This window comes from Hippoglossus stenolepis, chromosome 22 (assembly GCF_022539355.2).
Source record: "Hippoglossus stenolepis isolate QCI-W04-F060 chromosome 22, HSTE1.2, whole genome shotgun sequence".
In the NCBI taxonomy this organism is placed as follows: domain Eukaryota; kingdom Metazoa; phylum Chordata; class Actinopteri; order Pleuronectiformes; family Pleuronectidae; genus Hippoglossus; species Hippoglossus stenolepis.
In genome coordinates this window covers 12,113,633-12,139,551 of record NC_061504.1, presented here as the reverse complement: position 1 = coordinate 12,139,551, position 25,919 = coordinate 12,113,633, and the positions used below count along the sequence as shown (strand labels likewise).

Below are 25,919 nucleotides of genomic sequence, written 5' to 3'. Positions count from 1 at the left end.
TACATTCGTCTGGATTGACATTCTCTGCAGTTATCATGAGCTCCTGCGTGATACATCAGAACATGACCTGATTTTAAAAGCCTCTTAACTCGTCTGGCCTGACTTCTTTCTATGCTACTGGTGGGAAAGTTTTTTTTTATTTTTATTTTTTAACAAATCTGGATTCTTGAGTAAACAGTCAAATCATATTTAATAAATGCTTTAAAAGAACTTTGGATGTATTTTCAAGCTCATGCCTGTGAACTCATATAGGTAAGAGGCATCATTTTCTCCACAGACATACAATATTATATGAAAGCCAATTTAATGGTAGAAAAATAACCTCCATTACCTGAAAAAAACATTAGGCTACTCATTCAAAACGATGATTTCAATCCATTCAAAGCCACAAGAATTCAGTAATGGCGCCCACTTCATCTTATGAGGCTGTTATAATTGGACCCGATATGACGGCAACAATGTCAGTTCCGTTGCCAGGTAACAACAAAACACAGCAGTCGACCATATGGCAGCTGTACGCGGTGGAGGTGTCAGCCAAGTCACAGAGGTTGATGCTGTGGAAGCGCGACAGAGACACAGCGGCGGCGGCACAGTGTGGACTCGCCCCTGTGTGTGAAATCTTAGTGGTCTTATATAATCTGCTTATCTGCCCTCTCACACACACCATTTCCTACTGGCCTCAAAATAATGCGGCACGCAGAGTGGCAGGCGGCAAAAGGTTGTAATGGTAGGTGTCAATTACGGGAAGGGAATCTGAATGAGATCATTAAAAGGGCAACGAGATCAAGAGAGAGTTTGGGATTTGGTGACTGAAAAAATGATTCCTGTCAATCCGAGTAGAAAGACACTGATCTAATGCGTATACGTGTACATGTGCAATAAAACAATATCCATAATAATATAATTTTCATCAATATATAACATAAAATATGACAAAAGTTCAGTATATATCGAAATAATGTCCAATGTGCAAACACAGTGAAGAGGTAATGCATTATTGATCGACCTCAGGTATTTTTTTAGCTTTGAAAACTGTGCTCAAAAACCTCTAACCTAACTGGAAACTGGTTGTTTTACTCGTAAAAAAAAATTCAAAACCCTTTCCACTTTTGTTTTGCTTTATTTGTCATATGTGAAGGTTTCTTTAAATTGTGCTGAGTCACTTTGGGCTTTTAAAAAATCTCTGGCAGTAGAGAGTCGGAGAAAATAACTGGCAGATTAATCAATAATGAAAACAATCTCAAGATGAAGCCCTACATTTAAAAAAATATATCTATTTCCTTTGAGAAATGTTTCGCAAACAGAGTAATAAATAGTTTATTGTCATTTTCTAACCAAAGGCAAAACAACATTGACTAAGCAAACACACACGAGCCTAGAGCCAGGAAGCAACAGTTCCCATCTTCAAATGTCTATTCACTCCAAGTCTCACAGGTGCCAAGAACTCATCACACACACCCACAAACACAAACACACACAAACACACACACACACACACACACACACACACACACACACACAGATATTCAAATTCAAATGGGGTGTACAATAGCGTCCCCACACTCGCCTCAGGGTGTGTTGTCTCCTCTGGAGCCAACATGGCTGCACCAATCGCACTCCAAGCCCAGTTTCTTAGCAGCAACTGCAGATGATTGCATTTGACAGCATGTAATTATCTGTCATTAGGAAACAGATGTCAGAGCCCAGGGTCTGGGGTGGGATAATTGTAGATGCTATGCCCTTTGTGTATGTATGTCGAGAAATAACACTCCTGAATGGAATTAAATGTATTTATACCAACAGGGATTTGGCTAATGAGCGAACCTGGTGCTTCCTAATGGCTTTCTGATTAGTCAGAAAACGCTTAAGTTGGGTTTTTTTAAGACAGTGAAAACAAATGATGACAGACAGGGACAGAGATGTTGTATAGCAGCGGCTCTGGATTCATTTCCCACTGGAAACTAAACCTAAGGTAACAAATGCTTCTTTAAATGGAAAGGGCTGGGATCCCATCATCCATCTTTATCTGCAGCCGCGGCGTAATGATGCCGAAAGAGAAATGGGATAAAGACAAAGATTTAAGAAAGACGGCGGAATAAGAGTGTGCTAAGATCGATTAGAGACTCAGCATTTTTAAATCCCCCGGAATTCTCCTCAGGCACGAATCCATCAGCTACGGTGAATTCAGATTTTTTTCTTCTTCTTGCTGCCGAGAGAGGAAGGCTTGATCTGTAAAGACTTGTCACACATCAAGGACAGGACACGGTGAACCTCCACCAACTGAGAGGGGATGAGGGAGAGTGAGTGCTGGTGTGTGTGTACATACCTAATCAGTCCGTCTTTGTCACAGTAACACACGCGCGCTCGTAGATTAACATAAAAAATACACGGCCACATGTCAATACATCACTCCGCCACTGAGAGGGACTCCTCTATATGCAGTTATTCACACTGGCACAGCACTGCCCCGTCACTTCAGGAAGATTTCAAAGTCATAAAAAAGGATTTTAATGGACGCGAACACTTAATGGGTTTTATGGCACGACCAACGTTTGGCTTTCATTTCAGCGGACCGGACAATAAATGCTACAACGGCAGCTTTTAATTGTTATCCAACTGCTCATTCAATATTGATTCTCTGGGAGTATTACAACCCCCCAACACACACTACCTCCTTATTTCTACAGCGGTGTTAAATTAATGGAGTCATACCCCAGAATGTAAAGCTCTGCTCAAGGGGTTTCAGAGCACAAAGTTGTAGCGATGCATTAAAGAAAAAGTGAGAAAATTGAAAAGATGGATGAGGGAAAAAACAAACTTCTCTGAATGGCCACCAAAGATGCATTGCTTGAAAATGTAAACTGTGTATACTTCTGATGAATGTTCTCCAGCAATGCCCACCGCTGCCACTGGATGGCACTGTGTCAGCTTTCTCTAAAAGCTCAGGCTTCATGACCAGTTGAGTTTTTTTCTTCTTAGTAAATATGGTTTGGAGGAAGAATAAAGATTCCAGTTGGTGTGCACCACTTGAAACCTGTGCAGGATTTGCTTGTGTGTGTATGTGTGTGTAAGGAGGAAAAGTGTGTGTTTTGATGTGACAGTATTGTGTGTGATTAGATGTGCTAGTCTGTTTTTTTTTTTAATCAGTGCCTGGTGAAATGCATATGGTCTTCCCGTGTTCCGCCCACGCCTCTGCCAGACTCCATCCTGTTTACACCCTGCTTCTTGCCCCTGATGCCGTGTGTTTGCATGTGCATGATCGTGCATGTGTGTGCGTGTGTGTGTGTGTGTGTCTGTGTGTGCAAGGGATAGGGAGGTAGTATGTGTTTGTCTAAGAGAACAAAAGAGAGAGAGTGAAAAAAGATGTGCCATGGGAAGGTGCAAAGACAAATTATGTAAATGATGTGTGTGTGTGTGTGTGTGTGTGTGTGTGTGTGTGTGTGTGTGTGTGTGTGTGTGTGTGTGTGTGTGTGTGTGTGTGTGTGTGTGTGTGTGTGTGTCCACATGCTTACAACAGCAGGTATGAATGGGATCCATAATACAGGACCTTTCCCTAGAGAGTGAGCCTGATGAGAAAATAAAGAGAGCTCCATAGACTCTGTACAGAACATAATGGATGACTTACTTAATTACTGTTACTGTGGATCGACTTGATTCATTCCTATTATTTCATTTTTTTCCACACAAAAAGACAATAATAGATTTGGTTTCATGGATATTAAAACTTGGGCTGTAATCCCTGTTGGGCCAAGGTTTGCATGTGTTTCCCATGTGTCTGCATAGGTTTTCTCCAGGTACTCTGCCTCCCACAGTCCAAATATGTGCAGATTGGGGTTGGATCCATTCTGACTGACTTTAGGCTTTAACTTGACAGTAGGTTTATCTGTCAGCCCTGTGATAGACTGGCGACCTGGTGCACTCTGCATTGGCTCCAGCGACCTTTAAAAGTGGTACATATAATGTTTGGATGGATGATGCCTATGAAAACTTGGTTCAGTTTCTGGGATTTGTTGAATTGTTTGAAACTGAATTTCAAAGTTCTTTCCTAAAATGAAATATTATCCAATGATAAAGTTGTCAGACTCTACAGACTATAGCGAGCCTCCTCGATCTCCACTGAATCTCCCACCAGCAGAATTGGCTCACAGTATTTTTCCTTGGGAATAAGACCTGTTTCGCCGAATAGATTTGTGGCAAGTCACAGTGGGGAAAAGCACAGGTGTGTTTATCTAAATTTGTGACGGCTGAATTCCATTTTGTTGCACGATTTCAGGGTCCTGGTGCTGAGCACGCTGGCTCACTGCCGCGGCTTAGTGGGACAGAAATGGAAGGAATAGGATGGAGTCATGATTAATCTCGAAAAAATGTGTCTCTGAAATGTCATTACTGTGCCTCTCGTGGACTGTAACAAGAGTCATCAGGAGAAACTTGGAAGAGCAGATCATTTGGTACAATCGCAGTTAGCCAAAGGTACTTCTCCCCTACCTGAAGAACTAGAAAGTACAAATGATCTTCAAGTTCTGCTCTGGAAAATGTATTGATTACAGACGCACAGGGGTCGGACATATTGATCACTATATACCCTCAAAATAAATGATAACAAGGAGGCTACCCCTAAACAATAATCTCGACTAAAAGGATATTTGTAGTGTTTAGTGAACATGTAGGATTATCAAGAACAGTGTACACCGCAGGAACTTTAAATCTGCAGAACATAAAGAAATGCTGCAGAGTAAAACCAGGGCAAATAGAGGAACATCAGTGTGATGCTCATTAGGGGTTACCTGTGCTTAACATAGTAGTGAGCAGGTGTATGTCTTCATATTTGCAACAGATGCTCATTCTGCGTATCAAAGTGTGTGCGAATTCACACATTTATTGCTTACATGCACATTTATTTCTGCACCTATTTCTGTCAGTGTGCATGTGTGTGCGTGTGCGTGTGCGTGTGCGTGTGTACTGGCCCGTCGCAGTGTGGTGCAGACCAATTAAAACAGGGGAGATTGATGACCAGGGGCTCTGAGTAGCAGCAGCAGCAGTAGAGCTAGCAGACAGCTGCTTCCTGCAGACAACAGGAAATGAGATGGCCTTGTTTAGCTGACGCTGCCAACACCAACACCACGGAGTCTCAAAGACAAATCACCACCGCACTGCTGCTACTGGCCTACTCCTCCATCTTCCTACAGTGGGCTCTCCACCCTCCATCTCTTTATCTCTCTCTAATTCCACCCGAGACTATCTCTCTCATTAGTCTTTTTCTCTCAGAGCAATGCAGTCAAGGTATATTCAGGAAATACGGTGTAGATGCTAAGTACAGATGTGCACAGATAGATGCTACCTCTATTCTTTGTTCCTAAACTGCCACATGAAGCCTTTACTCATCGGTTACTTGCGGCATTTAGGGCATGTGAGTCAATTATTATAATTTAGAAAGTGATATTCCCGTTTCTTTTTGTATTAAAAGCAGCTATATGTGTTATGTAATTGCTGTGAATGCATCAAAGAAGCCAATCAACAGAGAAGCCGTTGGGACCTGGTAACTTTGTGACATCACAACACTCGGTAATATCTCTAGTATGTCCACTGTCCAACCCAGGGACTGTATTTCAAAATGGACGACATTTCAGCTCCCCCAAAGTGAAGCAAAATCATTTTTGATCATCCCTCCTCCATGTTGGTGGATGGGACAAAGACCAAACTAAATTGACAAAATGTCACAGTTGACAGCTTTTTGTACAAGGGGGGTATTGGAGATGTGTCGACCATCTTTACATGCAGTCTATGGTACAACCTTGCAGGAGAGTGATCTGTCGGGGCTACACCACTCCTGCAATAGTCCTGCAACACGGTCACCCGACCGTCACCAGAAACATTCCCAAGGTTCCACTGTATACTTCGAATCAAACCACAACTTTTTATGGATACCTATATTTTAAATACAACACCAAAGAAGTGCAAAAATATGGAGCCCTCAAGTTCAGAAGAAAAGTGAAGTAAAGGAAACCAATCATGTCATCATCTCAATCAAATTGAAACAGTGTATTATTATTATCAGAGTAAAATCAAGCTCAGTGACAGCATGCTGCTGAATAACAGCTTACTGCTGAATCATTGCCTACTGCCCATTTTTAAAATAACACTTGTGTGCATATCCGGCGCTGTAAGAATCTCTCACTCCAATGAAACTTAGTTTCAAAGACACACAGTTTCCCTGGCATGTTGCCTAAAGCAAGGAAATCATAGCAGCAGGGTTACAAACCTGTCCACCGCTGGTTCATTCCCATTCACAACAAAGCCTCCAAATTTTCAGTGGACCGGATCCTTTTTCTTTCTGAAGGTTTGTTACTAAAAGTATGAATTTATACAGTATAATGGCCTGTCTCTGCTGCCAACTGAATGGTAAGTACTGAGATTTCTGGAATTATAATGGACTCCCATCTTAACAGGGGGGACTGTAATGGGTGGTGAAGATCAGTTATTATGACACAAAGAAGTAGGAGTATAAAATTGCGGAGACAATAATATCCTGCATTATAAAAAAGTCTATATTTCCATTGATGTTATATGATCTTAAGTTCAGACTTTTATATCAATCTCCTCTTCTGCTTTAATCACAAGAAACTTTTGTGTCGACCTCCTGCCATTTTTAAAAGCAGGTGATTTAGTTTTTGGTGTGTTTTTTCGTTTTAAACTGTCCGGTGAGCGGAGGAGGGCTGTGAGATGCGAGGGGAGGTTCAGTTCTCTCACACGCTACATTGAGCCATTAAGAGCACAGAGAGAAGACGATGCCTCAATGTCACAATGGGAGGCTACCGGGCCTAAATTACTGCTTTTGTCACCATTGTACAATGTGAGTCAATACAGATAAAGAGGCAGGTGACAGTGCTGTTCATGGCTGGTCCCATAGTGTCTGTGTGTGTGTGTGTGTGTGTGTGTGTGTGTGTGTGTGTGTGTGTGTGTGTGTGTGTGTGTGTGTGTGTGTGTGTGTGTGTGTGTGTGTGTGTGTGTGTGGTCCCCTCAAGCTCTTATTTTCTTAATCACAGGCACGCATTAGACAGACAGGCAGGTGTAGACACAAACTGTATCTGGTCTGATTGTGCTCTGCTCAGCGCTGAAGTATTTAAGTGTTCATATAAAACAAGTCTGATTAATAAGCTGTGCTCTAAGTGGCCTCCCACAGGTGACATTTACAGAAACAGGGGGAAGGGGGCTGCTCTATTAAAGTAAGCCAGGATATAAAAAAACAAAGCTGATTGTGGAGACGCCAACAATTACAAACTGTGACTCGTATTTATTTTACCTAAACAGTATCTATGGGTTATTTTAGAGCAAACTGTAGGATTTCTTCTTCTCGATCCTGGTATGGAAAAGAGACATGTGACAGGGAAATTAAAATCTGATATTTCTTCAGAAAAAAAGTCTGAATCAAAAAGCTTGAACTAATCTCATTGTTTCTGGAGAAATGGCGAAACTCCTTTGAATACCCCACACATGAAATCAATGATAACCTTACAGTCGACCACTATAACATTTTCTCCCAGGAGGCTATTTGTCTGTGTGGTTCTTTCTTCAGAAGAGGCAGTTTCTTGCATAATCTGTGGTGCTGATGTGCCACCGCCCCTTTAAGTGGCCCTAATACTCCAAATCAAAAAGTGTAAAAATGACCTTATAATCCTTGAATCTGCATCATCTGGTGCCCAATCAAAAGCAACATCTACTAGAAACTTATGATTTCTACCCAACATGTGTGAGTCACTTCTAATTTTCAGGAACTGCTGAGAGATCTCAGGTCAAACATTGAAGAGGGAGGCGAAGGCTTTGGACCTTATGAAACCTATGACGTACGCGATGAGAAACCAGAGCCAGAAAAAAGGGCAAAAAAGAAATATGTATGTCAGCACTGAGCACATACAACATGACTTTATGTACAGAGAAGCCTTGATTCATATATTGCTGGCGATATGGTGAAAGTCATCGCAAAACAAACTCAAGTTGCAAAGTGGTAAGAGAGCAAAAGATACAGCTTGGGAGCCAAACTGATTGAATGTTGAGTCTGTCTTTCATCATCACTGACACAGCCATATACACACACACACACATATACACACACACACACACCGCACATTATGTTCTTGTCTAATCACAGTTGATGGAGACGATACAGACTTCAGACCGAAGGACACTCGTGCTTTTTAGTGAATGACTCAGCAAGCCTGAAATGGCAACTATCCCCAGGAGAGCTAAGTGCGATGGCGCTTTTCAATTTGCCTGAAAACTACTGAGAAAAACACTTAACCCACACACAACACACACACAACACACACACACAAATAGGGCTGGCAGCAAAGATGGACGCGAGGAGTCTATTCTGGCCCCAATGGGAAAAAGTAAATGGAAAGTTGCCCTGAAGAAAGTTGGCAAGTTGAGGTCAAAAGGATTGTTTTGTGGGAAATGGCATTGGGTGAGAATGCCATTGTGCTGATTTATACATAAATATATAAGAACAATTTTGCTCCGACGGAAAACTAGTTTTCATCTTCCGACTTCCATTCGGGTTTGTGTCTGTTATTTGCTTTCAAACCTCCCAGCACAATATACTCATACGGCACAGTATCATAGACGTCCAAAGGTTGATGCATTCCTTCAAACAGGTTGCTATGTGAGCCGTGTCACATCACATTCTCCTCTGATTAAAAAAACACTTTATATTTATCACTTCTTCTCCTCACTGTACGCCTTTATCCACCCCCCTCCATTTCCCACCCTCCATTTCACTCCCTTTTTCTCTCTGCTGTCTCTTATCCCCTGCAACGCTTCAGACTCTTCCCTCTCCCTCATCTTTCCCTCTCACCCTCTTTCCCCCCTAATTCCCCCGGCCTCTCTCTATTTTTACCACTCCATTGCTGTTATCTCTCGGTGGCACCGTTTCAATACACCTCCTCCCCTCTTTGCCATTCTCTCTCTCTCTCTCTCTCTCTCTCTCTCTCTCTCTCATTCCATTTAGACCTTTATGTTAGCGTAGGACTTTCCATCCTGTGGCGTCCAGGTAGTAAATTGAAATGGTTCTGGGGGCTCCATTGAAGCCTGATTGAATTTAAAAAGAGAAAGTGCCATAAAGAGAACTAGTGTTGAGAGGTCTGTAATACACTGAAGGGCTCCCCAAGCTATGACAGTGTTGACAGGGAGAGGGGTGGAAGTGGGGGGCACGGGAGGTGAAGAAGGAATGGCAGGGAGAGAGGTAAGGAAGGGAGGAGTGAGGACAAAGTGAAGGTGGAAGGAAGCAGTAACAGGGGGAAAAAATACAGGAAGAAAAGAGAGCAAGAGGATTGAAGGAGGGCGAAATGATTGAAAATGCATACAAATCTTAATCGGCGGGAGAACCAGACGGAAACACAAAAAGGAGTCGCGCACCCTTGATAGTGACACCTCGCAGGAACGCCTCAATCACGGTTTGCATGGCCTGGAGGGAGCGAGGTGACAGGTCCCATATTGGAGACGGCCAACAAAATGCAATTCCAGGAAGTCAGCTCTAGGGCTGTGTGTCTGTCATACCTACAGCTCTGATAATACTCCCACACATCACATTACACTGCTGAAATAGCCGCCTCTCAGCATATAAGGCAGCCACAAAATGAAGGTGGGTACACGCCACAAACACACACACACACACACACACACACACACACACACACACACACACACACCCTTCTGTATGTTACTGCCATGGGAAATATGATGTTAGGGGTTAAATTATTCATTGATCCTTTCATAGCCTGTCCGAGCCTGCTTGTAGTAGTGTCATGTCTTAGTCCGTGTGTGTGTGTGTGTGTGTGTGTGTGTGTGTGTGTGTGTGTGTGTGTGTGTGTGTGTGTGTGTGTGTGTGTCCACTTGAAAGGGCTCTCAGGGAAGAGAGACAATCTTGAGTCGGCACTGACCTTTAACTTAGTGGGTTTCACTTTTAAAAAGTGACAGGGGTGTGTGTGGGTGATGTGTTTTCATGCAAGTAGCCATGTTGGTAAATAGTGGATCCGTCTATTAAAGACTTCAGCTCTCAGGATGACCACAGACAGAGAGGGGAGAGGAGGAGGAGGAAGGAGGAAGAGGAGGAAGGAGGAAGGAGGAGGAAGGAGGAGAGGATGCAAACACATTTCCTGTGAGTGAATTTCTCAGAACAACCGAGTGCTCTGAGTTCAAACTAGATAACTGCCAGAGCTTTAAATTCATTAACGAGATGATTAACTGTAACACCGATAAACACACATTAAAATGTCAGAACAAAATAGACTTCTTTTATTTATTAAAGCGGCTGATAAATGGATAAACTGTCATCTATTGTATTAAATAAATATGATTTAATTGAAAAAAGCATGAGTGCATGTGTTGTCTCTGATGAAAGCCGGAGCTGATGGGACAAATTATTATCTGTATTAATATATATGAATACCAGAAAGGGAATGAGGAAAAATTCCTTTCAACACAAACACATCACATGATGTTTCTACAATTCCTTGTTCAGTTTTACATTCATTATTAAACTAACAGTTGTAGTCTGAGGTTCCAGTAATTACAGGAATATTTCATATTCTCACAAGGAGACCAGGGCCAGCAGTAAATGAGCCAGTGAGCGTAGGAGGGAGAGCGGGAAAGCGGCAAGTCAGAGGAACGAGGGGAGAAGAAGAGGCAAGAAAAGAGGATTATGGATGAGGAGTCGTAATAATCAGTGCACGGCCTGCAGCTATAGACAGAGCAGACAGACAGAGAGATAAACAAGAGAGACATCAAATTGAGAGATGGGAGAGAAAGATGGATGCGACCAGTGTTTAACAACAGCCGGGCCAAAGTTCTGTGGAAGATGAAGAGATGACCTGCAGTGACAATTTATGCACGACTCTGTATTTCAAAGTCATCTGAATAAAAGGGTTGGCTTGGAGAATCTGTATGGATATTCTTGCACCGACAACGTTCTTTAGTTTAACAACTTAGAAATACTGAAGGTTAAACATCTCTGAGACTGGTGTACGCTGCTTTACTTACACAATGCCGACAATTAGAGACATGTGGATAACATAAATGACGACTGGGTACGGTTTCTAAACGAGAGCAATTCACTTAAGCTCCCTTCACGTGCCATAAATCACCAACCACCACCTGTTGATATGTGTCCTTGTAACATAATAGCAACCAACACCTTTGTCTGTCTGATCTCCTGCTAGTTATGCGAGTATAAACCCAAACAAGAATGGCACTTACAAGCACTTAAATGCAATCAAGCCACACCGAGCTGCACACACTAATAGATGTCAGTTCACGGTCTGATTTACCGGGAAAGTTGGTGGAACTGTCAACAAAAGAAAATTATAATGTGCTGGATCAACACCAACATTTAATGTTATTATTATATTTTTTTTGGCCCCTGTCCCATCAAGTTTCAAGCAAATTTTGAGTTTTTGTGTTACACTGCTGACAAAGTGACAAACCAAACAACCATCCAACAAAGGAACTAGAGCTCTCAGTAGAGCGCATACCTCCGCCAAGGCCAAACAGTCCCCTTATGAAGACACATTTAAATTCACTATTTGGAGCTGCACCACATTACACACACACACACACACACATAGATATGAGACTCCTAAATGTGCCTGATTTCAAATTCAAACTTTTTCCTGGGATTTCAATGAAAATGTCCAAATCTCGCAATATTAAAGAAAGTGATAAAAACAGATTCCTGGATCTGCCCCCTTGTCCAGGATTCTTTCTGGAAATCCGTTCTGTAGTTTTTGCCTCTCCCTGCTGACAGTCAATTGGACAACACACCAATGTACAGGGGTGGAAACATAACCTCCCTGGCAGAGGCTATGATGAAGCTGCTCCAAGTGACCCTAAGCTGCTACTCTCTTCTGTCCCTCCAGGCAACGCCCTCTCTCCTTACTATTATCAATATCAACATAAAGTAAATTTCAAGGTGAGCCGCACCGTCTTCATTCACACTCCAAAGTACGAATGAGGCAGGTGGTGGTGTTATCTGCTCTTCCTTAGATCAACTAGACCCAGTGGACTTGCTCTTAACAATTTTTTCGCTTCCACTATATTCGGCTATTTTTCAGCGTGATGACGGCCTTTGCCAGGCTACGTCCTGGAATGCTCTCATTACCTTGGTGCAGTTGCCAAGGGAGCCAGTGTGATTCAATACTTCTGTTTCCCATCCCTCCAATCTCATTTACACTTGACACCTGACATTTGCATAATGGCCTCGCTCCATCTCCTATCTAGTGAAATACAGGGGGGTGGGGGGTGGGGGGGTGTATATATGTGCGTGAAGGCGTGTGTGTGTTTGGTTTGTGCTCATGACTGTGTGGTTGTGATGAGTACATATGCCTGTGTGTGTGTGTGTGTGTGTGTGTGTGTGTGTGTGTGTGTGTGTGTGTGTGTGTGTGTGTGTGTGTGTGTGTGTGTGTGTGTGTGTGTGTGTGTGTGTGTGTGTGTGTGTGTGTGGGCTCTGCAGGCAGGGGTTAAATGACTTCCTTCTTAATCTAGCTCATTAAGCCTGCAGAGAGCGCCGAGTGCACCACATTGGCTGATTTGGGACAATTTGCGGAAACGCTGGCAGGAACACGTCCGTGTGGATGCTAATCAGGGATGTTGTGACCCCAATCAGTCGGAGACAGATATTAGGGTGTCAGGGAAATTGGAGACGAACATGAGTCTTTGTCTTCTTCTTTTTTTTAAAACAATTTAAGCAGCGAAAGATAGCGATGGTGCGCTATGAAAATGGCACTCCGTCTGAGCCGTGGAGTCCTGCATCAGACTCTGCTCTGCTCATTCATCACGAGAGGCTGGTAGAAATCTCATTCAGTACAACACTGTGCTGTGAGATGTGTGAGCTTTTCCTGATCAGGGAAGGAGCGGCGACAGAATCCTCTCATGTCAACAAACCAGTAAATCGTTAAAAAACTGACTCAACGTTGTAGCAGGTCTGCCTTGACCCAGCAGATCTGTGTGTGTTCATTTTAACAAGACTTCACACAAGGATTACTTCATCACATTCATGTAAATAACTTGTTACACCTTGTTTATTTCTTGTTACACCTATTAACCCCTGACACTAGGTTGGATTTTTGTTTGAAAAACTGTCGCATCAGCTAGCACCAAGATGATAGCTTTTAATTAGATGAAGATCCTGTTTGTTTGTAAACTGCTATGCACATTTGGTTCATTCATTTTCTTTGACAGGCCAGTTGCTTGATCCGAGCTTCAAGTCGGCTGCATCAAATCCTTTTCATGACAAAAACAACTGTTGCAATGGCTAAAGACAAATATATTACATAAATAGACTAATAAACTTAATATCTGACTAGACAGAAGAGGAAGTTGTTGTTCAGCTACTACAACTGCTGCTTCAAAATGTGATGTCAACAACAAACATTCAGACTGATCCACAATATCAAAGTTTGAAAGATATAAACGTTTGAATTAATCGCATTTAAAAAATGTATTGTGTGCAAATGCCTGTACACATTACATATTTGTGTTTTTAGGTGCATTACTGACAAACAAGCACAAACATGATCTCACTGGACTCATGACTCAATTGGACAAATGCATATACAACCCAAAACACACATGCACAGAATCGTGCTCCTCATGAAACTATTCTTCTCTGCATACCTCTGCACACATTTTAGAAACAATCTCTCTTTCTCATAATATACCAATTTGTCACATGTGCTGTGCCTGGAATATTTATCATGATATCTTTATGTAGTGCCACCCACCAAAAAAGAGAAAGAAAGAAAAATAATATAATCCTCCCCCACATCCCTTCTAGCCAGAGAGCTAGTGAGCTAGAGCAGAGTGAAACATTGTACTTAGCAAATTGCATTTGAAACCAGGGGGGAATAAATACTACAGATAAAGACTGCTCTAATGTGCTCAAATCCATTAGAAATCTCATATTCACACATAGCAGAAATCGCATTACAAGATGCCCCTAATGTCATTTCACAGGGTTTTTCCACCAGCATTTGCTGCCAAGATGAGACGCTAACATCAAACATAATGGATTTTTTGCCTTTTCCTTTCACTCCCCACCTCCCTTATGTTGTTTATTCCCATCCTCGAGTCTGCTCCGTCCTATTCTGGTTGAAATTCCCTCCAAGTCTTCATTGTTGTGGATGCGAGTTCTATTTCGGTCAGGTGTAATGAATTTAGCCAAACTGTTTCAGAGAAGAGACCACTTACAGGCAGTGGGGGGGCTAGGTGGTGGATGTGTTTACACTCTCGCAGCTCATCAGCTCTGGAGGGAAAAGCTCGGCAGTTTACTGTCGCTGCACTTTATTGCAAAAGGGTTTCTATCTCTTGACTTCCCGCGTTTCACTTATTTCGGTGACAAACAGGAGAGCAGGAGTGAGAAACCAAATGTACTTCCTGCCAAGGTGGAGAACTTTTAAAAGGAAAGAAATCAGCATGTGCATCAGTTTTTTGGGCTGATATCCTTCACAGACATATTGGTATCTGTGCTTATGTTTGTAGATATGCGCCGATCTGTGTAGGAGATGTTTCACTCCCTAATATCGGTGTCAGCATGGGCCCTCGAAAATATAAACATAACCAAAACATAACCGTTGATTCCAAATGCTGGATAGATATAAAAGAGGAGAGGAGAGGATGTACTGAGTAAGCCTGTTTGGTTTTTTCCACTGGTTGCACTTTCAATAGGCCCACCATGACTCCAGAATGGCCGGGGATCAAACAGGCTGAAAGATCTCATTAAAAAAAGAAAAGAATGCTGTGTATTTCAATGCTGAGTTTTTTCACAGCTTGGGTTTCGGAGTAATGTTGTAACCACCAGAGTTAAACACCCTGAAAGACATCATCTCTATTGAGGCTCAAAATGTTTTGGTTCACAACAAAATTATCCTTTAAAACCACAGGAAGATGAGCCAGAGGCAAAATTACCCAACAGGAACAAATCGAAGACATGAGCAGCAAATAAAGTCTTGTCCAAAGAGTTTTTACATCTCCTCACATTGGGATACGAGACAAATGTGAATGCTTGTGGATGCAAATTAGTTTCAAAGTGATATTTACAAGAAATTCTGACAGAAAAACATGAATCATTACCTAGTTAACATTTACACCTTGATGTTATCCACATATTCCCACATAAAGGACGAACACGGTCCAACTCCAATTATTAGCTGTGAAACAGCGTCTCTAGGAACTGCCTGGAGTCTGTTTAGCTGCCGTCGGATTAGATGCTGCATCGAGTTGAGACCATCTATCTTTGACAATAATTAACTATAGAGAAAGATGGACTAACTTATGTAACCACCAATTAGGGGATCACAAACAATCCTTTCACAGGGAGCTGGAGACTTTTAATGAGGTTTAATGACTTGTTATTTGGTCGGTGGGGTTTGTTTAGAGAGGTACGCAGAGCAGATGTGTTTAAAAAACAAACTCCCTAAACATTTCCCCTCATCTGTACAGCTCCGGTACACACTGCATATTGTCGTGTACGATAATAACAGAGCGCGGGTGGATGTGTGTGTGTTTTAATCTGTGCAGCGTACATGTGTATGCTTATCCAGAACTTCCCTCCACAATCAAGCCACCCCTCCGCCTCCACACAAACACCCGCCCGCACACACATTCGGATCCACGAGGCTACTTCAGAGGCCCAGCCCCAGACAGGTTGAGCAGATCAATCAATTACTTCTCTGCTCCAGCAATCAAACAAGGTTATTATCAGGCAGCGGCTCGCCGACCTGGAAAGGCCTGGCCAATCAAAGGCTGCTGTGATGTGGGGGCTGGCGTTCGCTCATGTGACAGTAACACAGAGTGGCAGCTCATGTTGTCAGGGGATTGAAGGATGGAAAGACGAGAGACTGACGACTGAGGCTGAATTCAAAGAGAGAAAACAGAGGGAAGTGTGAGGGACAGGAACAAGAGAATATCCATAAATCACCCATCTCCGGCACTCCGTCTTCACCTTGACAGTATTCTCAGAAGGGCAGCGGCAGATAAGAAACACGGAATACACTTCTTTTTAAATACGCTACAGCATTTCTTTTTTGAAAAATTCAGTTTTTAGTGGGTCTTTAAACTATCCTCTTTAAGTGGCTGATAACGTCCGTGAAAAATGCAGGAAATGACAGAGAAAAAAGGAGACAAATAACAGAGTGAGGGATGTGGCAGGAAGCAACACACGGTGAAAAGAAATCCCATCATTGTGGTTTAGTAATTCTCTTCTTGGCAGCGGCTCCCGCTGGCATTCATTCGATGAGCATTAAGGGCATTCTGTCTTCTCACTCTTGTCCTTTCATAGCAACAGGTCTGGAGAGCCACGTTAGACTTAATTAAATTATCGTAGACTCAAAGAAAATAAAATGGAGACATTCATTTCATTAAATTATTGTTGGTAACACGGCAGAGGGGACGACACAAACACAGAGCTGTAACTCTCCTGAGAATACAGATCTCGTTCAGAATGCAGCCAATCAGAGACAATCAGGCCCTGCGGGGGGGGGGGACGACAACATGGATGGGGACAGCATGACTGTGTGAACATCTGTGTGATTATGACCAGGTCATCTGGACAAGCTTCAAAGGCCTGTCTGCGCCTGTGTGTATGTGTCTCTGAGGTAATGGTCGTCTTTGTGTCGCTGCACCGGTTCCGCCTCTAATCTGACCGGGGCAACAATTCCAAGTATCCACTATTTCTTTCCCCCACGTAGACCTGAAACCTCAGGGACCTTCAAAGCCGACTTCATAAGAAGTCCACTGCTGGGCGTTCAGACCAACTAGACGCCCTTAAGCTCCCACTGACGACTGTCTGCTTCACATAAGTCTACTGGACAGGTTGCCCTGGGAACCGAGTCGGATTCCATTATGGGATAGATAAACACAATCAAAGAGTTTATCCACCTTCTATAGCCAGAGAAAAGACCCCCGCATTGATGTATCTAATCTGCTGCACAATATCTGCTGTGTGTGTGTGTGTGTGTGTGTGTGTGTGTGTGTGTGTGGGGGGGGGGGTTCGTGCCCACAGTGCATGTGTCTCTGTGCACGCATGTGCTTGTAAGACAGGAGGAGATTGAAAACTCTGCACCGCACTAGAAAGTGGCTGAAGTTGCACTTTTGGGAGGCGAAATAAAAGCAGCAGTGTTATTTACAACATGATGTGTGTCGTGTGTGTTGTCCTGTGGGGAGGGCATCAGAGAGATAAAAGAATGAAGACGGGGGGGGGTGGTGGTGCTGCAGCAGCTGCGGTGACAGGTACGAGCACCTGACAGAGTCACAGCATCACTCCTTCCACACACAACCTCTCTCCGTCTGTCTTGTGCTGCTCTCCTTCCCTGTGCATATGCATTTCTGGTTCTTCATGTTATTTTGTTTAGGTGTGGTTAGAGCTTTCCATACATTCCTGCATTATTTAGTATTAAGTAGGAGTGCATACATATAGTCATACCTATGAACAGTGATATATTGAGCATGCAAAGAACAACACAGACACATTTGTCACGTTTCATCGCTGATCAATGCTGCAGTTCCATTGAGATTAATTTTTAAGATTTGGCATCTCTGGATATTAATTTAACATTAACTGAATTTTCACCAATTTGAATGATTAGGCAAGTTGGTGTTTGAATACTTTACTGTAAAATTGTATGTTTTGTAGTCTTTCCTTTAGAATGGAGAAAATGAGGCCGCTGTAATGTCATTACGTTATTACAACCAGCAAAATGAAAGTCCTCTTCGTTGAAACATTATAATTGTTAGAGGTGAAGACTGCAAGAAATCCTGTGAGCCGCCTATGCTTCTTTTTCTTCCTCTATTGTTTAACGGTGTCTTAACTTCCTCCAACTGGTCTGAAAGTCTGAACTAACCCCCCCCCCAAAAAAAATAAAGAATTCACACTGCAAACGAACAGAATCGTGGTTGTTGTTGTTATTCTGTCTGTGTGGGAGTTTTGTTTTCCGGCCGATGATGTTGGTATGTTTCTGAAAACCTTGCAGGACGCACACACGCCACTCAAGGACTTACAGTTCCAAGAAATCTTCAGCTGTATTGGCTTTTCACAAATCTCCTTCTCTAACTCTTTTCTAATACCCACTGGTTACACACCGGTGTTCAATCTCTCTTTTCATTTTCTCCCCATGTACAGTTCATGGTAGATGTATGAACAGTGCACACATGTGCATATAAATAACTTGAATTCAAAGCAAGCTAAGATGCCACCCAGCACGCAAACCTTTCTGTTGCTCTGCATTTTCTTTCTCCCTCTTCGGTCTTCTTATCTCTTTCTATTCTCATTCCACCTGTCTGTTTGTTCCCGTTTATTTATCATCCTTTCCCATTGCCTCCCATCTGCTATCCTCTCTGTTGTTGGTTTCTTTATTCTTCCTTCTTTATCTCTTTCTCTCCTTCTGACCTTTCCAGTGTAAAATCCTCTCTTTCCCTTATTCCCAACTATGCTTCCAGTTTTTAATGGGTGTGGGTGAGAAAGAGAGCCAGGGAGGATGCTATTTACTAAGGAAATCCCCCCCGAACGAGTGAGAAAAGATTAGAAAAGAGAGCAAGGGCTGGCAGAGCAAAGCAGTCTGTGCATGTATGTGTGAGTAAGACTTAAGACAAGACGTCCATGCTGCATTTTAATAGCCTCTGTGCAGGAACCTCTTTGAGGTTGACTTCAGATTTATTGTCGAAGCAAAACTGTATTATTCACCAGTAATTATGAAGCTGCTGCCTGACTAAACGGAGGTTAGGGTTCAGCCACAAATTATTTTTGCCATTTTCAGTTCTGCCGCAGAGGGAATTTATATGTTTGAAAAAAAAAAAAAAGGGTCATATGAGGGGAAAACTCAATGGGCACCTCCGGTCCCCAGAAATAATCTCAACAATAGCTCTTTAACATCCCAAACAAATCTTCTCGTCGGGGTGTATTTGAAAAAGATTTTTGATCTGGTGCTTAACTTGATTGTCTCTTTCTGGAAATGTGGTTGTTCACGGTGCCCAACAAACTGCAGAGTGTTACACTATATGATTGATGGATCTATATAGCTGCTATTTTCCATATTGCAGGAAAGAGCAGATCAACAGTGAATAGTGTCGCAATAGTTTGTCAACTTTTTTTGTTGGTCTTAAATACTTTCATTTAATGATGCTATGATAATAATTACCTACCTTCAGGGCTTGATTAATGATTTTGTAGCTTTTGTAGTTTGCTTATGATGATGAAATTTAATTGAAGCTTGATATTTTACAGTTAAACTATAAATAAAACAACATCAAAAATAGGAAAAACACAATAAAACTAAGGTATATATGTGTCTTCACATGAGTTCACACACAGTCGATATCATTTTCTATTTTGGCAGAGCAAGGTCCTCTTCAAGAATTTCAGTTGGAAATGTGAACAAATCTAAATTGAAAATCTAAAGGTCCTTCTCCTTGAGTATCAAGTTTGAGAATTCAACAGTGAACCTCTCGGCTAAATTATTTGAAAAACTTCAAAAATAGCTGTTTAAAAACTTTTTTATAAAAGGTACTCGATTTCAGCTCCAACTCTTTCTTTCTCTGTGTGCACTGCCGAGGAGAGGAGTTAATGAGAGTGTGAAATTAGTGCAGAGTCGTGGTGTGTGTCGTCTTTACCACGGGCTACACCAGTGGGAGGCAGAGCCCTTCTGTCCTCCTTTGCTCTCTATCGGCTCCTTATTCTTTTCATCACTCGTTCAGTTGTCCTTCCCTCTCTTCTCGCCCTGGGCGCTCTCTGTCAATCTCCGACACACTGACTCAATTCTTTACCTTGAACTTTTTCACTCCGCCACAGACACTTACAAGGGGAACCAACGTCAAGCCGAAGCAAGCATCCAAGTATCTGCAAATCAACATGAGTTCATTTAATGAGATAATTCTGTATGTGCACATGGGGAGCTCTGTGAAGTGTTAAATCTATAGAACACCCACCAGTCGGACATTATCTGAGGAGCATTAGGATAACTCTATGCTTCTTTTAAGTTTTAGTACACAAATGCAAGGACAAACATTAGCTCACATACAACATTAGTTTTAGTGAAATTTTGATTAAACACAGTAACCTGTTTTGTTAGATCAGACAAAACACGCCCACAGGTAATTTAAAGTTCAGACCAGAAATATATTTGAACTGGTAATTACAAAAAAGCTAGATAAAGCCAAAATGAATTCAATTATAATAGAAAACAGCTGAGCACAAGCCTGTTAGTATTACACTAAGCCCTTTAGCAAGCAAATCAGTGAAGGAAAAATTGGTTTATTAGAATCTCTGTCCAAATCTTGCCCTGACAGCAGGATTTTCCAGTTTGACCTTTTACCTAAAGCTCCAGCTATTTGGCAAACAAAGCGAAGGCAAATGTCTAATTATTAAGAGGATCTTGCTAAACTACTTATTGATTGAACTTTGATCCAAGCAATTTGACTAAATGATTCATATCAAAGAGGAAAAATGTCGGCTTTTCTAAACCAAAAGTTTGGCGATGACCGTTCAGGACTTGAAAAAGGGAAGAAGAAAAATATGACTTTGAGCATTCTAATCAGTTCATCATTGAATAAGTGAAAGTTTGCACCAAATCTGAAGAAATCCCACAAGGCGCCACTGAGACATCGTATTCAAGGAAATGGGACGGACGGCACTTTGGCTCTTAATAAACAGCGATTATCTAATGTGAACTGCATGTGTAGATGTAAATGAAGCCAAACATGCAAACCACTCAGGCAGCTGAAAATACAATAGGCATGGCCACGCCTGGTCATCCTGAGGATGGCGAACAGGGAGGAGATTAGGGGCCTGCTGAAGCTTTTCAAAATGCCAACCTCATCTGGAGCAAGGGGTGCAAATATCACCCAAATGTCAGCGGGAGACCCCACAAGTCAAACTAAATTGGCTGCTACATGCACAAACACTCCCCTATGTCTGCCTCACATTTGTGTGTGCATGTTTAAACACATACACTCTGCACCCTGACACCTCTGATTGCAGTATGACAAAGGAAAAGAGCCTCCATCACAATATAAAGTATGTAAAAGGTAGACTCATAAATATTGGATGTAGTTACTGTAGTTACAACATTAGAAGAGTGTAACCCGCACTAGTCCCCTTTTGTAGCATTTATCCAGGTCTAGGTTGTGGTGGCAGCAGGAGAACCAAGGTTGTCCAGATGTCCTGCTCCCCGGCCACCTCCTCCAGCACTTCCTGGGGGAGCCCGAGGCCGTCCAAGACCAGGTGGGATACATTATCCCTCCAGCATATTCTGGATCACAGATATGCAATTCTGTTCACTCTCTTTGGCTGCTATTAGACATTCTGCCCCAGCACAGAGTCGTGTGCAGGCAGACCATCTGTGTGTGTGCAAAGAGCAGAGTGTATGCACATTATGCAGCCGCCTATGGCGTATTACTACCTGACCAGGTTTTTATTGGTGAAAGGTCCAATCGATAGTAATTGGCCAAAAACACACTTGACTGTCCTGCACTGGGTTGTGTATCTGCAGTTCACGGGTATATTCATATAAATTCAGGAGTATTGGCTCGAGGAAAACATGAACAAAGCTCAAGAGGGCAGCAGGTGAGAACTAGAGTTTGTTTCCTGGATAAATCAGAAATGAATTGTTGAACATGTAGATCAGCTTGAATGAAGCCCAGTCAGCCACAAGGATTTGTTGTATAATAAAAGCCTATGACACCGCCTTTGAGCACTTAAGGTCCACTCGGATAACTGTCACTACAGCAAACTAACAAAAAGTGCCAGAAATTATTAGCCTTTGATAGCTGCAAGGTATTACATTGACAGCTGCTGGGGCACAGGGGCTGCCACAATTGACAGATTTTTTTTTTCCCCCCAAGAACACAACTCAGACACCAAAAGTGGGGTTGGCAGGTTGTGTCGCATGACATATGTTAACAGATCCGGATTTGACTTGGAGATGATTGGAGGTGACGGGTCAAGTCCAGTGCAGAGCTTTGCAGGGGCAGGTTTTGCAAAAATAGACCTGTGCAGGACTCTGCTGTATATATGTCTATGTGAGTGGTAGATAAGAAAAGAAAAAGCGCTGTATAAACCCAGCCCATTTACCCCTCGAGACCAACATGGGTGCTCAGATGGGCACAAGTTAATTTGCTATATAAAGAATGTGGGCACTTGAGGGGAAAAGGACAACTCAAAGGTCTGAAACTAGCAAAGACACTTGCATCATGCTTGGCGCCACTTTAGATAAGGACGTTGGGAATCATGGACAACTAATATCATGAAGGTCATTATCCCCAGGTTCATTTAACTGTGGATATAGAAAGAGTTGGGCTTCCTAATTGGAAGCGAATAACAAGCAACATCATCTGAACTACTCGTAGAGCTTAATATAACATAAGATGAAGTAGTGATGACTTTGTGTTGCCAGGAGCACAAAAGCAATGTTAAGAACACTTTGATATGGGAGGAGAAATAAAATTATGCCACAACATTTGCAAACAAACATCAGGACCCTGTTGTCTCATATGCCGACACGTTGCCACACACACACCAGTGATTTCCTGTGCCGCAACACCCCCCCGACTGCTTTTGTCATTAAAGCTGCCATGAGTTGCATGGCTGGCTGCAGGAGGTGTAGTGATCCATCAGCGGAGTGCCAGAGCTTTGCCATTAGAAAACCATCTGCAAGCAACAGCGCTCCATTGGCACTAGAAGTCTTGAGAGGGCAGGTTGTAGGGAGGGAGAGGAGGAGAGTGCCCTGTGTGCGAGGCAGTTTGGTGTGATTGATATGAACCATTACAGACAACATAGCAGAGGTAGGCAGAGAGCTAGTCACCGTTTTATTTTTGGTCATTTGTTCAGACAAAAGCTTGGCCAGGCCCACGGTTAACACAGGCTGAATATCAACACGTGTGAGAGTGTGTGTGTGTGTGCGTCAGCGAGAGAACGAGAGACTGAGATAAAGGCCAAAACATTAGCGAAGGGACATAAACACACAGTCAGCCGTATGCAAAGAAGACAGTAAAACATGCATAAACACATGCACACCCACACACACATGCACACCACAAACTACACAGTCCTTACTCCTACTGAAACCAGTCATTTGCTTTCAAAGAGCATCAATCTATCAAACAAAAGGTGAAATGACACATGACAATACCGCTCAGATTAGCGGGGACGTGAGGGGGGAGCCAAACTGGATGTGACAGATGAAGTGCAATCTAGCTTGAGTGCAAACTAACTTAATCGACTGTGATTCCATATTGTTTAGTCGTCCATAACGTTTAGTGGAAGTGAACTTAACCAAAATCTAAACGTCCATCTGTTTTGCTCTCAAATACATTTTTATTTGTATTTGTGTGTAAGATAAAAAAAGTTGTAGATGTTGTAATTTATCAAAGTCATAATACACCTGTTACCTAGAGATGTTCTGATACCTGGTTCTGATACCTGGTCTTTGCGTATCGGCCGATACCGAGTACTGATCTGATACCAGTGCATTTAAAGATAAATAAAAACTTATATAACGTATTTTAACAGCTGTATGCTACAAACCCTATATGCAAGTGAGGATTGCTATCAGATTAAACCCTTTAAAAGAGTAAACCCTTTAAAAAACAAACACATACAGAAGATCGATGCCAGAGAACTTGTTTTACCATCTAGTTTGACAGTCATCACATCTGTTAACCAGCCAAACGTATGTAATTTTAAGCGATAAACAAAGTGTTTGCCAGAAGGGAATGCTAATCCTACTTCTATGCATTGAAATATTCCCTGTCATGTTAAAAAGTGTAGGCTGAGGACCACAGTGTGGAAATGGGAAACATCTCTGTTTAATGGATCCTAGAAGGCAATGTATCACTGCACAGCGGCCAATTCAATTAAACTGCTTCAGTATTAGATTTACACTACTCTACTGGGACCACTGCGCTGTATAGAAAACTACCATACAGAACATTAACAAAGACAACCTTCCAGAATACTCAAATTTAATGGGAAATAAAAAGCACGGGCGGTAGTCAATCCCAATTCCTGGATGGTATCAAGAAAACATGTTTTGAACCGAGAGTACAGTATATTACATCACGTTTGATTTATTGTATCCCAGTAAAAATTAAAAAGTTTGAAATCGATGGATAGTCACTAAGAGGCTCTGTAACGTGATTAGTTTACATTACTGGTATTGAGTCATGTCCCTGGCTTTATATGTCTTGTGGCCTGGCTTACCCTGTCTGACAGACCACCAAGACACTGGAGACCCTTTAACGTATAGTGTACATATAGTAAAACTAATGGAATCTAAATGAATCCAGTAGAAAGAGCATGTTTTGTCGTTTGTGAACTGGTTTGTTTTAATCGGATTACTTCAAATTGGTGAGCAGACGACTGTCCTGGGATTACGACTTCAGAAAACAGCCCTGAAAAGCTTCTGTCCAGAGCGGGAAACCCCAAAGTGTAATTCTGACATATTTGTACTTATTTTACTCGCGTATATTTCTTGTCACTTCACTTATGGTACTTCCGCATTTACTCAGTAGGCAACAACTGAGAATAAAGAGCCATATTTCAGATGAGAGACTATTAACTGTGCTTTTTGCTGCTCTGTGTTGCTGATCACATATCTCACGACTATGATGAATTTTTGTCTGAGGCGTTGAGTGTTATCATTCAGTGCTGTACCTGAGAAGAGGCTGGAAGATCACAGTGATGTTCCTCGCTCCTGGCTTACACACGAACTTCATCTCTCCCCCTTCGATCAAGTTGTCATCGGCTCCACCTAGAACAGAGGGAAACAGGACGTGACTCTATGTGTGTGCTGCTTGGGGGGTTACTTTGCATCCGACATCAAGAGTCAGATCTGCTTTCAACTGGACCAACCCAGACTGCTAACGAGACGCCACGTCCCGCTCCGTGGACGTCGCTGAACTCCTCGCTGACACCTTCGGTTGTAATAAACACATCAACTCGCCACCACTAAATCTAAATGCATCCCGCATGCACACAATCATCCGAACCGTCTGCATCGCTGCGTGGGTAAACCCCACAGCTAACGGGGTTGATCAAAAAAATCATTGCCATGTACTGGAAAGAAAATGGGGTTTAGACGGGGAGGGTTGCAGACAGGGGAAGAGGGGAGATCATAGGGGAGAGAGAGAACACCGGAGCTCATTACCTCCACTCAACCTGAAGTAATCAATAGAATTGATGGAGAAATTGTGGCTCGTTGTCAATAAAGCCAACTCATAATTAGTCTGTCTAAAAGTTTTGGTAGACCACTATGCATGCACATGTTCATCATAGGTTTATAGTGTTCACAAACAAATTGTGATAGGGGGATGGATGAGAATAGGAAAAGGAGAAGAGGAGCCGCACCGTGGTGGTATTCCTGTCTTTATGCAGTCGAGACAATGTTATTCATTTGAATTTTTTGATTTAGGTTTATTGTTAAATCCCATGGCAAGAAGTAAGAATTCAACCCGGAGACTGGAAGAACCAGACAATGCAATAAATAACTGTCTAGATTCAAAACCAAGGGAGTCTGATACATAAAGAATTCAACAGTGTGTGTGTGTGTGCGTGTGTGTGTAGAGCTTATTAAAAAGTTTGATTCCAAGATTTTAGGACTCTGAGAATAATACCCTCAAGATGCTGTGCGCACTTCCCTGTTACATTGTGGTCAGCTGAAATTAAGTGTGATGTGATGTCAAGTGTAGAAAGTGAGCGGGTACACTGAACAGAAATCCAACAAGATGGTAATCCAAGCTCCTTTGATAGGGTTTCGAAGGTTAGTCAATGTGTGTGTGTGCGCGTGTGTGTTCGGAAATAGCGAGATTACAGTTTGGCACAAAGCCTTTGCTCTGCTGTTGCTTGTGTTTCATTTCCAAGTCCAATATGGCCTCGCTAAAGC

At 42.4% G+C, this 25,919-nt stretch overlaps 1 protein-coding gene across 1 annotated transcript in view; it reads right to left on the bottom strand.

Moving 5' to 3' along the window:
• The window catches only part of exoc4 (exocyst complex component 4), a 111,587-nt gene that overhangs the window by 43,308 nt on the left and 42,360 nt on the right, over window positions 1-25,919 (bottom strand). Inside the window, exon 11 of the mRNA XM_035147336.2 lies at window positions 24,692-24,788. Within this exon, the coding sequence (XP_035003227.1) occupies window positions 24,692-24,788 (97 nt within the window). The remainder of the gene's footprint in view (window positions 1-24,691; window positions 24,789-25,919) is intronic.